Source organism: Caenorhabditis elegans, chromosome I, assembly GCF_000002985.6.
Source record: "Caenorhabditis elegans chromosome I".
NCBI lineage: Eukaryota > Metazoa > Nematoda > Chromadorea > Rhabditida > Rhabditidae > Caenorhabditis > Caenorhabditis elegans.
The window spans coordinates 10218407-10232474 of record NC_003279.8 but is presented as its reverse complement, the minus strand read 5'-3'; the positions used below and the strand labels follow the sequence as shown (position 1 = coordinate 10232474).

At 34.3% G+C, this 14068-nt stretch overlaps 3 protein-coding genes and 1 pseudogene across 5 annotated transcripts; 3 read left to right on the top strand and 1 right to left on the bottom strand.

Annotated features, from left to right (window-relative positions):
• Positions 1-1260: 1260 nt before the first annotated feature.
• csnk-1 (Casein kinase I gamma) lies at positions 1261-5312 on the top strand. The gene is made up of 8 exons (NM_060293.7): positions 1261-1417; positions 1835-1991; positions 2050-2198; positions 2689-2842; positions 3111-3517; positions 3573-3627; positions 3678-3736; positions 4100-5312. Exons 1-8 carry the CDS (start codon positions 1331-1333, stop codon positions 4253-4255), a joined length of 1224 nt encoding a protein of 407 aa, NP_492694.1. The 5' UTR covers positions 1261-1330; the 3' UTR covers positions 4256-5312.
• A 153-nt stretch (positions 5313-5465) lies between these two features.
• Positions 5466-9594, top strand: ced-12 (Cell death abnormality protein 12; the record flags this gene model as incomplete). Of its 2 annotated transcripts, none has more annotated exons than NM_001444140.1 (8): positions 5466-5571; positions 6161-6517; positions 6856-7133; positions 7790-8323; positions 8370-8720; positions 8766-8992; positions 9044-9281; positions 9361-9502. In NM_001444140.1, the coding sequence occupies 8 exons, from the start codon at positions 5482-5484 to the stop codon at positions 9500-9502; spliced, it is 2217 nt and encodes a 738-aa protein (NP_001431080.1). The 2 variants fall into 2 exon arrangements, with proteins under 2 accessions (NP_001431080.1, NP_492693.1); NM_060292.7 differs by having other exon boundaries at positions 5503-5571; positions 9361-9594.
• A 102-nt stretch (positions 9595-9696) lies between these two features.
• Positions 9697-10833, top strand: Y106G6E.4 (putative 5-formyltetrahydrofolate cyclo-ligase; the record flags this gene model as incomplete). Its single annotated transcript, NM_060291.7, has 3 exons — positions 9697-9936; positions 10257-10389; positions 10438-10833. 3 exons carry the CDS (start codon positions 9697-9699, stop codon positions 10683-10685), a joined length of 621 nt encoding a protein of 206 aa, NP_492692.1. The 3' UTR covers positions 10686-10833.
• Positions 10834-11222: 389 nt separating this feature from the next.
• Positions 11223-12020, bottom strand: Y106G6E.3 (annotated as a pseudogene). The gene is made up of 4 exons: positions 11949-12020; positions 11426-11902; positions 11325-11374; positions 11223-11280 (listed from the first exon to the last, which is right to left on the bottom strand). Coding segments are annotated over exons 1-4 (657 nt in total).
• Positions 12021-14068: the final 2048 nt, after the last annotated feature.

Genomic DNA, 14068 nt, shown 5'->3' with positions numbered 1-14068 from the left:
ATGATAATAATTTTTAGTCACTTGTCTTTTTTCAAAATCTCTGATAGGAAATTGGTATTTATCATTTTTCGTGAAATCGTGTGCATAAAAATAATTTGGAACGTTTTACATAAAACTTCATAGTTTTGTGTGCGGTAAATCTACTGAAAAAAATAGCAGCAGCTTTTTCATTATTTTTCTAACTTTTTAATGGAAATAATTTTTTTCTAATAAATCAAATATCTTTCCGTGTTCCTGCATTTGGTAGATTTTCCGCAAACCCCTAGTTCTAATTTTATTTAGTCAACTAGTGTCTAGAAAACATCCCTTAAATCTTTTGGTAAATTCACAAATTACAATTTTTAATTTTTAACTAAAATTAAATTCGCCATTACTCTCTTTCTCTGTTATTTTCACTCGTGTTTCTAGATTTATGTATAGTTACATTGAAAACACGTAGAACTACATCCTCAATGTGTCAAGTATGATGATAAATGGGCCGTGGTTATACATTTTTGATTTTCACAGCACTCACACACGGCTGCTGGCACGTATATCATGCTCAATGCATATTGATAGTGTCCCACCCAGTCCATACATACATACACACATGTCTTGTTTGGAAGAAGAGGGTGATAGAGATAAATAGAGCACACCTTTCTCCTCTATTCGTTCTGATAAGAAAGGAAACCCGTCGAAATCAATGTCTCTGTCCTTTTTCTCTCTTTTTCTCATTTTCATTCTTGATTCGGTCGATTTATTGTCAGTGTCCGCCTACCTGTCACCTCCCACCAACCCCCAAAAAAAACCCCATGAGTAAATGACACAAAAAGTATGAATAATAGAAGAATCAGGGGTTTTTTATCTGGGGGAACACATATTGATTACTTTTATTTCCGGTTTAACCCCTCTCATCGGAAATGAGAATTGTACTTAACTATCTTGATTAAAATTGCAATATCCAACTCTCCGCTTATATTGTTTTATTGTACTTGTGTTTGACTCGTTTGTTTCCAGAAAAAAAGAATTTATCCAGATAAAATTATTGAAATTTGTGAATTGTTTGTTTTGAGGTTGATTTGGTTTTCTGAATTTTAAATATGTTTAGTTCAATGAGCTTTATCTCTTCAATTGTCCAATATAGTGGAAAATTGTATTAAGCCGTGTTGAGCTGACTTGAATTGTTAGTTTTTTCTTGTCTCGTCTCGTTTCGTCGTCCTGCTTTATTGATCCGCCGCTGCCAATTTCCTTTGCCCCGTATCTCTAAATTGTCATTTTCAGACGGGTGTCGACGTCGACGCGGCCTCGTCAGGCAATCCTATCTGGCCTCTCACACTGGGCACCTTCCGCAATGACGAACACACGCGGGAGCAATTCGGCCACTTCGGCGAGTACCACCAACTCGCAGGGAGTGCTTATGGTCGGACCCAATTTTAAGGTGAGTTTTTATTTTGCAAAAATTGTTTTAAATTGAAAAAAGAATCATCTGAAATGATATGTTAAAAAATTTTTTTTTAATCCCGTTTTTCCGAAAACTAACTTTAAAAATTGTTTTCCATCAGTTTTGAAAAAAAAATCTAAAAATTTCGTAAATAGTTCGTTACAATTTAACATTAATCCTTAAACTTTGAAAAAGGCTTCTTTCTGTGTGCTTTTGAAGATTTTTGCGACGGATTAGACATTTAGTTTGCTCACCTTTATTTCCTTGTTTTTACATGTCGTCACCCACTTTGTTGCGAAACAGATTTACTCAATAACAAGACGGTATTTTGCAGAAAAAAAGTGTCGATAAAAGAATAAAAATAAATAAAAAGTTTCGATTTCTCAAATAAAATAAAAATTCAAATTCTTCCAGGTCGGCAAGAAAATTGGATGTGGAAATTTCGGTGAACTGCGGCTCGGAAAAAACCTGTACAACAACGAGCACGTGGCAATCAAGCTGGAACCGATGAAAAGTAAAGCACCACAATTACATCTTGAGTATCGATTTTACAAATTACTCGGGCAAGCAGGTAGGGTTTAGTTATTCAATGACAGACTAGTTAACGCCATCAGAACAACCGGTTACAGAGGGTCTTCCACAAGTGCATTACTTTGGACCATGTGGAAAATATAATGCATTAGTTATGGAATTGCTTGGACATTCACTTGAAGATCTTTTTGATTTATGTGATCGACATTTCTCACTCAAAACAGTTGCCATGGTGGCTATGCAGTTGGTAAGCTTATTTTTATATTAAAAATATATAATTTTGTTCAATTATCCTTTACCGGACAAAAAACGGAGAATTCGCTTGAAAAACGGGACAAATATTTAAAAAAAGGTTCAATTTTCGCGATTTTTGCTCCAAAAATACGGTACCCGTTCTCGGCACGACATACTTTTGTTAAATGTTAAAATATGTACACTTTAAAAGTACTGTAATTTCTTTTTCGTTGATTAAAAAAAATATTTTGTTCAAATTCAAATGCTTAATAAATACGTCAATTTCAAACGAAAAACTGAAATATCTATAAAAATTTGAAGTTACAGTACTATCTTTAAAGGCGCACACCCTTTCACAAAAGTTTTCGTGCCGAGACCGGGTACCTTATTTTTGATCAAAAATAAGCAAAATTTTGCGGCTCTAGATAAATTCCTGGATGTTTTTTTTCTATCTTTTCTGAAAAAGTATTATTTAAAACGCAAACGTAAGTACATTTTTTCAGATCCGAAGAATCGAATACGTGCACACAAAACACTTAATCTACCGTGATGTGAAACCGGAAAACTTTCTGATCGGACGTTATTCAACACGCAAACAGCATGTTCTTCACATCATTGACTTTGGACTTGCAAAGGAGTACATTGATTGTGATACGGGTAAGCATTTTATATAAATATTCACATATCGTAACTTCACAAGATTTTGAAATGTCTTTTTAAAGGCGCACGGATTTATTTCATTTTATTTTAGAAAATATTCTCAGAAATTGTTTATTTGATTTGAAAAAAGTTGTGCATTGAGACGAGTTACAGTATCTCATTGTTTGCGTGCCGAGGCCCATGAGCTTAATATATGCCGAAAATTATCATCTTTAGCCGACTATTACGATTTTTCAAAAAAAATTTACCGAACTAAAATTTGCAGGAAAACACATCGCGTACAGGGAACACAAGTCGCTGACGGGTACTGCACGATACATGTCGATTAATACTCATCTCGGCAAAGAGCAGTCACGACGAGATGATCTCGAAGCTCTCGGTCACATGTTTATGTACTTTTTGAGAGGAAGTCTTCCATGGCAAGGTTTGAAAGCCGATACACTGAAAGAACGATATCAAAAGATTGGTGATACGAAACGACAGACAGCTGTAGAAGTTTTGTGTGAAGGATTCCCTGATGAATTTGCTCAATATCTTCGTTATGCTCGTCGCCTTGATTTCTTTGAGACTCCTGATTATGATTTCTGCTATAATCTTTTCAAATCTGTACTTGATCGACTAGGTGCTACTTATGACTACGAATTTGACTGGACGCCAAAGCTCAACAATGTTGTAAGTTTTTTAATTGAAATAAATTGCACTAAATTTTCTAATATTTATTTTCCAGTCGACGCCTTCTGGTTCCCTTCATACGTCAGAATCGAAAGATGTGAAAAGGACTGGTAAGATTTGATTTTAATTGAATAATCTCCTCAATAAGCTGAATTTTCAGACCGTGGAGAGCTGAAAGTCAGTCAAGCAGCTGCTCATGCTCAATTTGGATCTACTCAGGTTCGTATTTTGGATGACTAGGTTTTTGCAAATTTTTTCAAACTAAAACAGTGGAAATCTATTAAAATTGTTTCAATATGAAAAAAAAAATTTCGAAAACGAAAAAAGGAACTTCTGGTTTTTTCATAGAAAGTCGAAAGATCGAAATAATGCTTACTTTAGAAAAATTTTTTTTAATTTTTCATGAAATTTTGTTTGTTGAAAAGAAAAACCAATTTCTGCTTCAAAAAAAAAAGAGATCGTCGTTCTTCGAGAAAAAAGTCTAAAATTATTAAATTAAAAAGGTTTTTTAATTAAAATTTTTCACTTTACAATTTTTTTTTGAAATATAAAAATATAAAACTCATGTATTTATAATTTCAGGTGATTAACTCGAATGCCGGTGAAGTTGTTGAAGAGAGTCGAAATACGGAAGGACGAACAGCTGCAGGAGACAATTCAAGTGGAGAAGTGAAATGCTGTTGCTTCAGGAGACGTCGGAGGAAGCACAACAATGCGACCCCAGCTACACAAAAATAGCACAAGCTAAACGGATAGATGCCATTCCATCTCAATTATCCCACCCCACTATCCACATTCTTCGTCCCCATGCTCCCCCGCGCGCCTCGAAAATACTTTCCCCGTCATCATTTCCGTATCTGTGATGATTCAAAGTGTGTGCACCAAGACGACTTTCTTTCTTTGCTCTTCTTTTTTTTATAATTTTATTCATTCTTCTATTTCAAGAAAGGTTGCTCCCCCGTCTTCAGGTACACATTTGTTTATTGTTTGTTTCTTTTCTATTCATTTTCGATAATTTTCTACTCCTCTTCTAGTTGCTCACACTGATGCACATCCGATATAGTTCGAAATGGAGAAACTCTTCCTTCAGGAATAGTAATCGGATTTGAATTTTTACTCTTCCAAATACATTCAATTATTGCATATATATCTTTAAGTACCCCAAGCATCCCCCCACTCGAATTAAACCTATCAAAGTGTTGTTTTCCAAAGAAAAAAAGCAAAAGAAACCGATGTACGTTCCCACACCCACCCAAAATCCACTCCATTCTTCTTCTTCAATTATTTCAATTTCATCCTCATCATCAATCGTTTTACCCCGGATTCCCCCACCAGTTACTTTTTACCCAATTCTTCCATATATTTTATATACGTCTTCAATTCTCAACCAATATAGCGTGGTGAAAAAACTTGTGATTTTGCATTATTTAACTCTTTTTCTGTTCTTTCCTATTTCCTTTTTCATCAGTTTTTCCACACACACACACACACCTTTGGAATTAAAAAAAAAACTTTTTTTTGCTCGCTCATTCAATATTGCAGCTAATTTTTTTTTTGTTTTTTCGTGTCTTCTCCAATTCTCAACAAACACACAAAACTTCAAGATTCATAATTTACTGGATTTTTATCGATTTCTTATGGTTTTTCTTTTCTTTTTTTCTCAGATCCCCAATTTTTGCCCCCAAATTCCCCCCACAAACACCCTGACTTTTTCTCACCTATCACTATGATTATTTTATTATTATATATTTTATATTATTTATGTGACAAAAAGAATGAATTCCATCCATGTGAATGACCTATTGTTGCATATTTTAATGTCGTTGTTGTGTTTTTTTTTTGTGTAGAATTTAATGTTCTAGATGATGTGTTTATGTGACTCACTGTCTTCTTATCTCTATTTCTCACAGCACTCTTGTGTGTTGTCCCCGAGAAGAATCATTTGATCATCATTAATCGATAAAATGCCATCTTCCTATACTCAGATGGCGTTCCATATGCCATTAAAGGAGTTACAACCAGTTGACACATCACTTCCGGAGCACGTTGTCAAGGTAAAGGGAGTTCTGAGAAAATTTTTTTTTAAAGGAAAATTGAATAATAATAATAATAAAAATACGCTGAAAACTAGAGATTTATCAAAAATATATTCCCAGAGTAAATTTAAAATGAAGAAAATCCCATCAAAAAATTATTTGAAAGATGAAATTTTTCCAGAATATTTAAATAAAATATCAAAAAACTGAAACAGAAATTTTCGATTTTTTTAAATCGATTAAATATTCTGGAAACTATAGAATTTTTTAAAATAAACAAATAAGTGTACTTCGATTAGAAAAAATTAATACAATTCCTTTGAAACAAATACCGAAAACTATTCAAATTGTTTAATTTTTGCAGATAAAATTTAATTTTTAAAAAAACTTCCTTATACTTGAAATTTGAATAGTGGCCGTACAAAATCTAGCACAACTATGTGTCTGTGTCACAAGTATTTGTCGATTTAAGCCGCTCCTGTACTCCCCGAGGAGTTCAGGAGCTACGCTAGATTTTTCAAGAGAGGTTGGTTACCTTCGGAAAAAAAAAGAATTTTCAATTTTGAATAAATTGTTTGACTTGAAAACAAAAGAATCCAAATTTCAGGGTGCCGTAGTGATTGACAAAGAATTTACAATATGGAATCATCGAGCTGTAATTCCATCAAATGCTCTTCACACAGTATTCATAACAATCAATTTATTGGAACAAAAACTGACGGATGTCGTGAAAATGGCAGCTCGATCAATGAATTTATCAGAAGATGATTCGTATGGATTGATGGCTGATAAACCGAAAAGATTCATAACTGATGATAATTTGAATTCATTAGGAAGTGGTTTCATATTAACACTTTGTGCATCACCGGATCATTATGTTAAACGGATTACTGAAATATTGACAGAAGGAAATAATATTTCACAAATGGAAAATGCTGTGAAAACTCTCGATGAGTTTTCTCTGGTAAGATTTTTTATTTCAATTTACCAGAAAAATCAGCAGTCTAAAATATCCATCATTATGAAAATTTTACTCCAAAAGTACAGTGCCCGGTTCCAAGCTGGCCTGTCGGTTTTTCGATTTTTGTTTTACTTGAAAAAACGAAACTTTTTCGACAAAAAAAACGAAAAAAAAAACTTAGAATGTAAAAAAAAAATTCAATTTGTTCTAAAATTTTGTTTTATGTTGAAGAAAAAGCCAAAATTTTCGAAAATTTGCAAAAAAAAAATCATGGAAAACCGGCACCCTTGCCCCCAATCTACAACCACATTTTCCTAATATTTTTTTCATTTAAATTTCAGGATCCCGCTCTAATTGAAGCCTTTTATCGATGCTCATCTCTTGAACTCTTGTTCAGTTTAATTCGTGATGATCGAGTTTGTATGAGCTCAACACTTCTTTCAACATGTCTTCGTGCACTTTCAAGTATGCTGGAATTAGCTGTAGGAGATTTTACATGGAAATCAGTACCAAATGATGTAGTTGTGTCTATGGCATCATTGGTAACTGGAAAAGCGAAACGAGAAGAAGCGAACACGTTGTTAGCTGCTCTTCAGATGCTCGAACAGCTTGTTATCGGGTAAGTTTTATTTAAAAAATTTTTATTTTTTCCAGAAAAAAAACCAAAAACTTTTTTCACAAGAAACGAAAATAATCCATTTTTTCAAAAATTACAATCTTTCAAAAAACACGAATGACTAAAACTTTCTATTTTCTAAAAAAAAAACTACTTTTTAAAAAGAATATCAAGAATTCCAACAAAAAATCCAAAAATCGGATTTTCCCCAAAAAAAACCATTTTTCTAGAAAAAAATTTCAAAATACAATTTCACACCAAAACTACCGAACAATCTTTTATTTTACAAAAAAAACGGAAGAAAAAATCACAAACCATCAGAAAAAAAAATTTGCAAAAAAATTAATTTTAGCCAAAAAAAAACTAACTATTTAATCCTCTTCACATAGAAATAAAACCAAGAAAAAAAATTTTTTGCTAAATATAATACCGAAAAAAAGTCACAATCATACATTTTTCAAAACAAAAACATAAAAATCAACTTCATCAACAAAAATTCCAAAAATTCATTTTTGCCAAAAAAAAACCTATCAGTTTAGCTTAAAATACTTAAAATATAGATTTTTCCAATTTTTTTAATCCAAAAAAATCAACAAAACAACTCCAAAGTACAAAAGAAATTAGAAGTACCATTTTTCTATTTATTGTATAATTTACAGTGACGATACAACTCGTGATTGGATTCTCGAAGAAGTTCCAATAGAGACTCTCATTCGACACGTTGAAAAATCAGATGAACGAATTGCTCTTTGTGCACTTTCACTAATGAATTCAATGATAAGAAGATGTCCTGATGATGAAAAACGATTTGAACTTATTAAATCTTTAGAAGTCGTTCCATTCCGTAATGCTGTACACAGTTCTCTTCTACGTGGTGGTGGTGGTGTTCGAAATCTGAATGCTATTGAACAACTTGTTGAGGTTCAAAGGAGTCTGATTAGTGCATATGAAACTTCACCTCCTACTGATGCTGAAGTTCAGAAAATTCTTGATATTGAATCCAGTGAGGATGTTTCCGAGGAGATCAGAGAAATGTGGAAATCACAAATTGGGGAACACCGATGTGGACGGTTGGCTGCAATTTCGATGGTTCAATTTGCAGAAAAAAGTCCGCAAGATCTGAGAATGCTAATTTCGGAGAATACAATGAGGATTGAAGGAGGAAAATGGCAACTGATTCCAATGTGGATGAGGTTTTTTTGCAAACGTAAAGATGTTCTGATGATTTTTTAAATTCAGGTGCTGTGACATTGCCGCAGAATTGTTCAGAGTAATACCTGGTCGTGATGAGTTGGATCGTTTGATTGTAGTTCTCTTTTCCACGGAGACTCCATTTCCAGCTGTATTCGCATGTATTGTACACCTTTTCCATCGAACATGGCGTGAGATGCAGGCAAAAGGAGGTGAAATGGAGAAAGTTGCGTGTGTTGTACTGGAACAGTTACGGCATGTGCTGAAAAGACGGGAAATACAAGATGTAGAAGAACTATCTGCGGATTTGGAGACTTTTTCGTATAGGGCAATGCAAGAAATTTGGAGAGAGGAACAATTGGGAAAGGAAAATATTCAATTACATAGTGAAGCTGTGATGTAAGTCTGAAAATTCCAATAACTTATTCGTATACATATTTTCAGACAACTAAAATCGAAATTGCGGCCAAAAATGGAGGAATTGGTTCGAATAAATCATCTAAACTATTTGAAGTTAGGCGCCGTTTTTCGAAAACCACAGAAAAGTAAATCCCTCGCAAAGCTCGCCTTCTGGCATTGGAAGCTCGATGCATCGGAGAAAATGCTCACTATAACTGGATGTGATGGTGAGAACTATGTGGAAGGTGTGCAGAGAGATGATATTCGGCAAGGTTGGGGGAATATTGAATTAGTTCTCAAATAATAAATTAATTTATTTTCAGTTTGGATCAAAGATATTGCTGATGTAACAAATAATGATGAGATTGATAGAAAAGCAAGCTCATCTCGATTCACTTCTTCTCCATCTACACAAATGTTAAGAGGGATTCGTGTACAATTAAAAACAACAAATGATATGAAAGAAGGCGAAGTTTTAATGGCATTGACATCCGATGAAACTCAATCTGTTATATGGCTTGAAGGTCTTGCTGAATTGATTGGGAGCAAGGCAGTTAAAAGGTATCTAGACATTGGTTACTGTAGTTACAGTAACCTGAAGAATAGGAAGCCCCGAAAATACCAATTGAAATATTTTCAGTGAAACCGATGCAATGGTTGAACGAATGCTGAAAATGGAGCTACGAGTTCGCCTTCTCAATGTGAAACTCACGAACCCCGAGGAGAAACCAGAAATTCCACCGATCCCTGACGATATCAAAAGCTTTATTTCAAAGTTTTAATCATATTCAAGCTTTATCATTCTTACGTGCATTTTACCATATTGAAAGGCAAAACATTTCCATGTGCATAATAAATTTTGTAATTTATGCCTATTACTGTGTATTTAACTTAATTTGAATAACGAGCCATTAACTACAGGCCACTAACAGTTTTCTGAATCTCTTGAAAACAAATTTTTGACCAACATTTTCAGATGAGTGCTATAAAAGAGGTAAAATCAGAGCTCAGGCAGTTTATGAAGACATTGCTCGGAAAAATTTCGAAAGAAGAAACTCAACGTCAAACAGAGGCGGTTTTTGAAAAAATAATTGAATCGAAATGGTTTCAAGAGAGCAAGAGATTGTCAGTTTATGTTAGTACATCGGGAGAAATACAAACTGATTCGATTATTCAAAAAGCGTTGGAAATGGGAAAAGAAGTTTTCATTCCACAGGTAAAATTTATTTTGAAACAGATGCGCAATAGATGTTAAGATGTAGGCATGTAGGTAGGCACATAGGCAGGCAGAAATAAAGCAGGTAGGCCGACAAGAAGTAGGCAGATATGAGCTATGAATAAAGGCAGGCAGGCACGTAGCCAGGCAGAACTAAGGCACTTGCGAGGTAGGCGTAAAGTAGGCCCCTAGACATGAAGGCTGTAATCGTTTGTAGTAGGCAGGCAATTAGTACCTAGGCAGATATTATATATGAATCCAGGGAGACAGGCACGTACAGCAAGTATAATTTATTGAAGTCACAAATGTAAAAATTTCAGTTCACGAAGGGCTCAACTGCAATGGATATGGTTCGAGTTCCGGATCAAACTGCTTTTGACAATCTTCCTTCAACACTTTGGGGAATCAGACAGCCAGAACCGAAATGGAAATGGCAAAGCTATCATGAAACAGGTGTGACTGCTTTTTAATAATATAACTCCAATTTATAAGTACTTACAGGACCACTGGATTTGATCCTTGCACCCGGCGTTGCCTTCTCACCATATGGACTTCGTTGTGGTCATGGAAAAGGATATTACGATCGCTTCTTCTCCACTCATCACAAACATTTTCCAGAAAACTCCCCAAAAAAGATAGGATTGGCTCTTCGTGAGCAAATTATTGGTACAATTCCTATTTCTGAAACTGATGTTGAACTTGATGAGGTTATCTATGAAGGAGAAACTATTATTTTTGATACTATTTAAGGCTTCACACTCTAAATAATATTCCCGATTGTGATATTGAGATTTTTTTTTAAATTTCTCTCGCCAATTTATAAGTGATTTTTCAGACATTCCTCAAATGGTTTTGTGATACAATTTCTTGCATTTGTTAACTGAATAAACTTTTTTGAACTACAGTTATATATAATTTTTTCATAGATTATTCAGTCATTAGTTAGAAGCATTCTAGCCTTCCGAGGTGTTTCAATTTTAGGTCCCACCACGAAAACTTGTGGAGATGTTCTGAAATGCCCCATAGAACTGCATAGCATTGTCCCAAAAGCCTGTAAATATATCTGAAAACTTGCTCACACAAAACGAAAGGATTCAAAGGCCTGAAGACATTAATTAGCAAAAATTAGATACATTCAATGGTTTCACTAATATCACACAGTTCAGATAGACCGAGATGAGGACTGATGTAGTTAAATCGATATATGATAGAAGCCCTGTAATTTACATGAAGAGCAACTACACGAAACTGAACAAAAATATTCATTTAAAGTCAATACATAGTAATCATTGTTCACTCTCAAACTTGTTGAACACGAGGTCAATTTTGGTCTCCCGATCCGCACTGCAAATATTATTATTTCAAAAAGGTTATCATGATCAACATACCTTTGCTTTTTCTCCCTTGCTTGACGAGTGGTCACTCTGACTTCGAATCCCTGGAAAGCTTGAAAGGTGGAACATTATCATATATCATATACTCTACATACCTCTGCTCTAATAGCTCCAATTCTACGGCTCAAGTGTTTCCAGCAACCTTCATCAAAAGCCAATCTCTTCTTCATTGTCCACATGAATCCATTCGAGTGTTCAAATGCATTTTTTGCGTGAAGAACTGATTGAGCAGGATCTCTGTTTTCTCCAGCAAGAAGAAAAGCAAAATGTGGATTGGTTTCATCGAGGACGAATTCTTGCTCTGCTTTCGAGTCTTCTTTTTTCTTTTCCTTATCTGGAGATGCCATTTCTTTTAGTTCCTTTGAATCACTTTTATTTCCACATGCAACACTTCTATCTTCTGACATTGTCTCATTAATCAATGGTTTTTCAGGTTCCTTTTCCTCCTTCTTGATCTCTTCCGCCAAAACCATCTCAACACTGTTCAATTCCTCCTTTTCAGATTCCAAAGTAGAAGTTGACATTGTCAGTTTTCTCGCTGGGCTTCTTCTAACTTCTTTTGGTTTACTTGCCTGAAAATATGAAGTTTCAATCAATGAATTGTATGGATAAACTTACACAAAATGCCGCGAAAAGGATGAACGTTGCAATTGGAAAACATTTTACAATAATTTGTAAGAAGCTCTCCTGACTAGCGCGTCAAGCGCGCCAGGCTTCGCAGTAGATTAAGTTGGTAAACTGGGGAAAATTTGGATCTTTTTTAACCAAAATTGACTGAGCCATGGCCATTTGAAGATAATATTTTTTCTGGGTCTTGTTTAAGTGTGTTCGGGCCTGCGGCACTCATCCTGATTTATTGGGCTTAGAGTAGGTTTAACGATTGTCCAACACTTCTATGTGTATTCGGGCCTGCGGCCCTCAATCCGGATTAACTGGCCTTTCCAAAAACAGACGTAGTCTCATAGGAGGCCTCCGGCCTGCTCTGCTGGGAGTAGGGATAGAAATGACTTAAAGTTTCTAAGAGTAAGAAGGCGGCCCTAATCCCTGATTTTTGGGTTTGAGCGAAATACAATAGCATCGCAGGCCTCCGGCCTGCCCAGCTGGAAGTGAGGTTAAAAGTTTCGAATAGTGCGGTCCAGGGGTGTGCGGCAAATCTCAAAATTTTGATTAACCATCACTATAACTCAATTTTGTGCCATTTTACAAAATTTTTGTAGACCAATAGTTTTTGTCAAAATTGCACTGCCAAATTTTTTACGTGTGCGGCAAAGTTCAAAAATTGCCGAGCTCGGCAATTTTGGCAAATTTGCCGCACACCCCTGGTGCGATTTTCAATAGGATTAGAAAAAAGTAGAAATCTCGAAATATCTTAAAAATTAAATTCTCCTCACGTTATAAAAATAAGAAATGAAAATGATCGAATTCATCCCCAAAATAGAGAGAGAGGGAGTGGTAGGAAAGTTTTTCACGTTTAATCCACATTTTTAATTTTGCAAAATTTGAATGATGGCCTACATTTGGAAAGTTGGTCAATTTTTTCAAAATAGTTTCAAAAAATTGGTAATTCGAAGTTCTCTCTTGTGCTCAAATTGGAACTAAATGTCAGAAAAACTGCTCGTATGGAATTGAAAAATATAAAACTCTTCAGTACAAAGAAAATATTCAATTTTCGCGGTCTCCAGAAACCCGCGCAAATCAGTGTTCTACCCTTCCCAAACCAATCCCCTCAATAATGACCATGGTGGGGCAACTATTTTTGAGTCATTCGCACTTAGTGAATGCAAAAGCGCCAGCTATGAGCCAAGTTATTAAAGCTCAAAGTTTGTACATTTTTGTCGGACACTCACGTGTCGAAAAGTTGCAGTTATTTTTTATTTCTGTCAAGAATGCAATTTCAGGATTTAATATAGGAAGAGGCAGAAAACCCAAATCAACCTATTCAGTTGACAATGGTTTTCTTTTACCAAATTTTTAAAAATTTTAAAGAAAACACAAATCAACCTATTCAGTTGACAATGGTTTTCTTTTACCAAATTTTTAAAAATTTTAAAGAAAACACAAATCAACCTATTCAGTTGACAATGGTTTTCTTTTAACAAAATTCTTAGAATTTCAGAAAGAAAACACAAATCAACCTATTCAGTTGACAATGGTTTTCTTTTACCAAAATTCTTAGAATTTCAGAAAGAAAACACAAATCAACCTATTCAGTTGACAATGGTTTTCTTTTAACAAAATTCTTAGAATTTCAGAAAGAAAACACAAATCAACCTATTCAGTTGACAATGGTTTTCTTTTACCAAATTTTGTAAAATTTTAAAGAAAACACAAATCAACCTATTCAGTTGACAATGGTTTTCTTTTACCAAAATTCTTAGAATTTCAGAAAGAAAACACAAATCAACCTATTCAGTTGACAATGGTTTTCTTTTAACAAAATTCTTAGAATTTCAGAAAGAAAACACAAATCAACCTATTCAGTTGACAATGGTTTTCTTTTACCAAATTTTGTAAAATTTTAAAGAAAACACAAATCAACCTATTCAGTTGACAATGGTTTTCTTTTACCAAAATTCTTAGAATTTCAGAAAGAAAACACAAATCAACCTATTCAGTTGACAATGGTTTTCTTTTACCAAAATTCTTAGAATTTCAGAAAGAAAACACAAATCAACCTATTCAGTTGACAATGGTTTTCTTTTACCAAATTTTGTAAAATTTTAAAGAAAACACAAATC

Coding starts and splice junctions, on each gene's coding strand:
- csnk-1 (NM_060293.7), top strand. CDS start 1,331: ATGACGAACACACGCGGGAGCAATTCGGCCACTTCGGCGAGTACCACC. Junction 1,418..1,834: donor TGGTCGGACCCAATTTTAAG/GTGAGTTTTTAT, acceptor AAATTCTTCCAG/GTCGGCAAGAAAATTGGATG. Junction 3,628..3,677: donor GAAAGATGTGAAAAGGACTG/GTAAGATTTGAT, acceptor CTGAATTTTCAG/ACCGTGGAGAGCTGAAAGTC.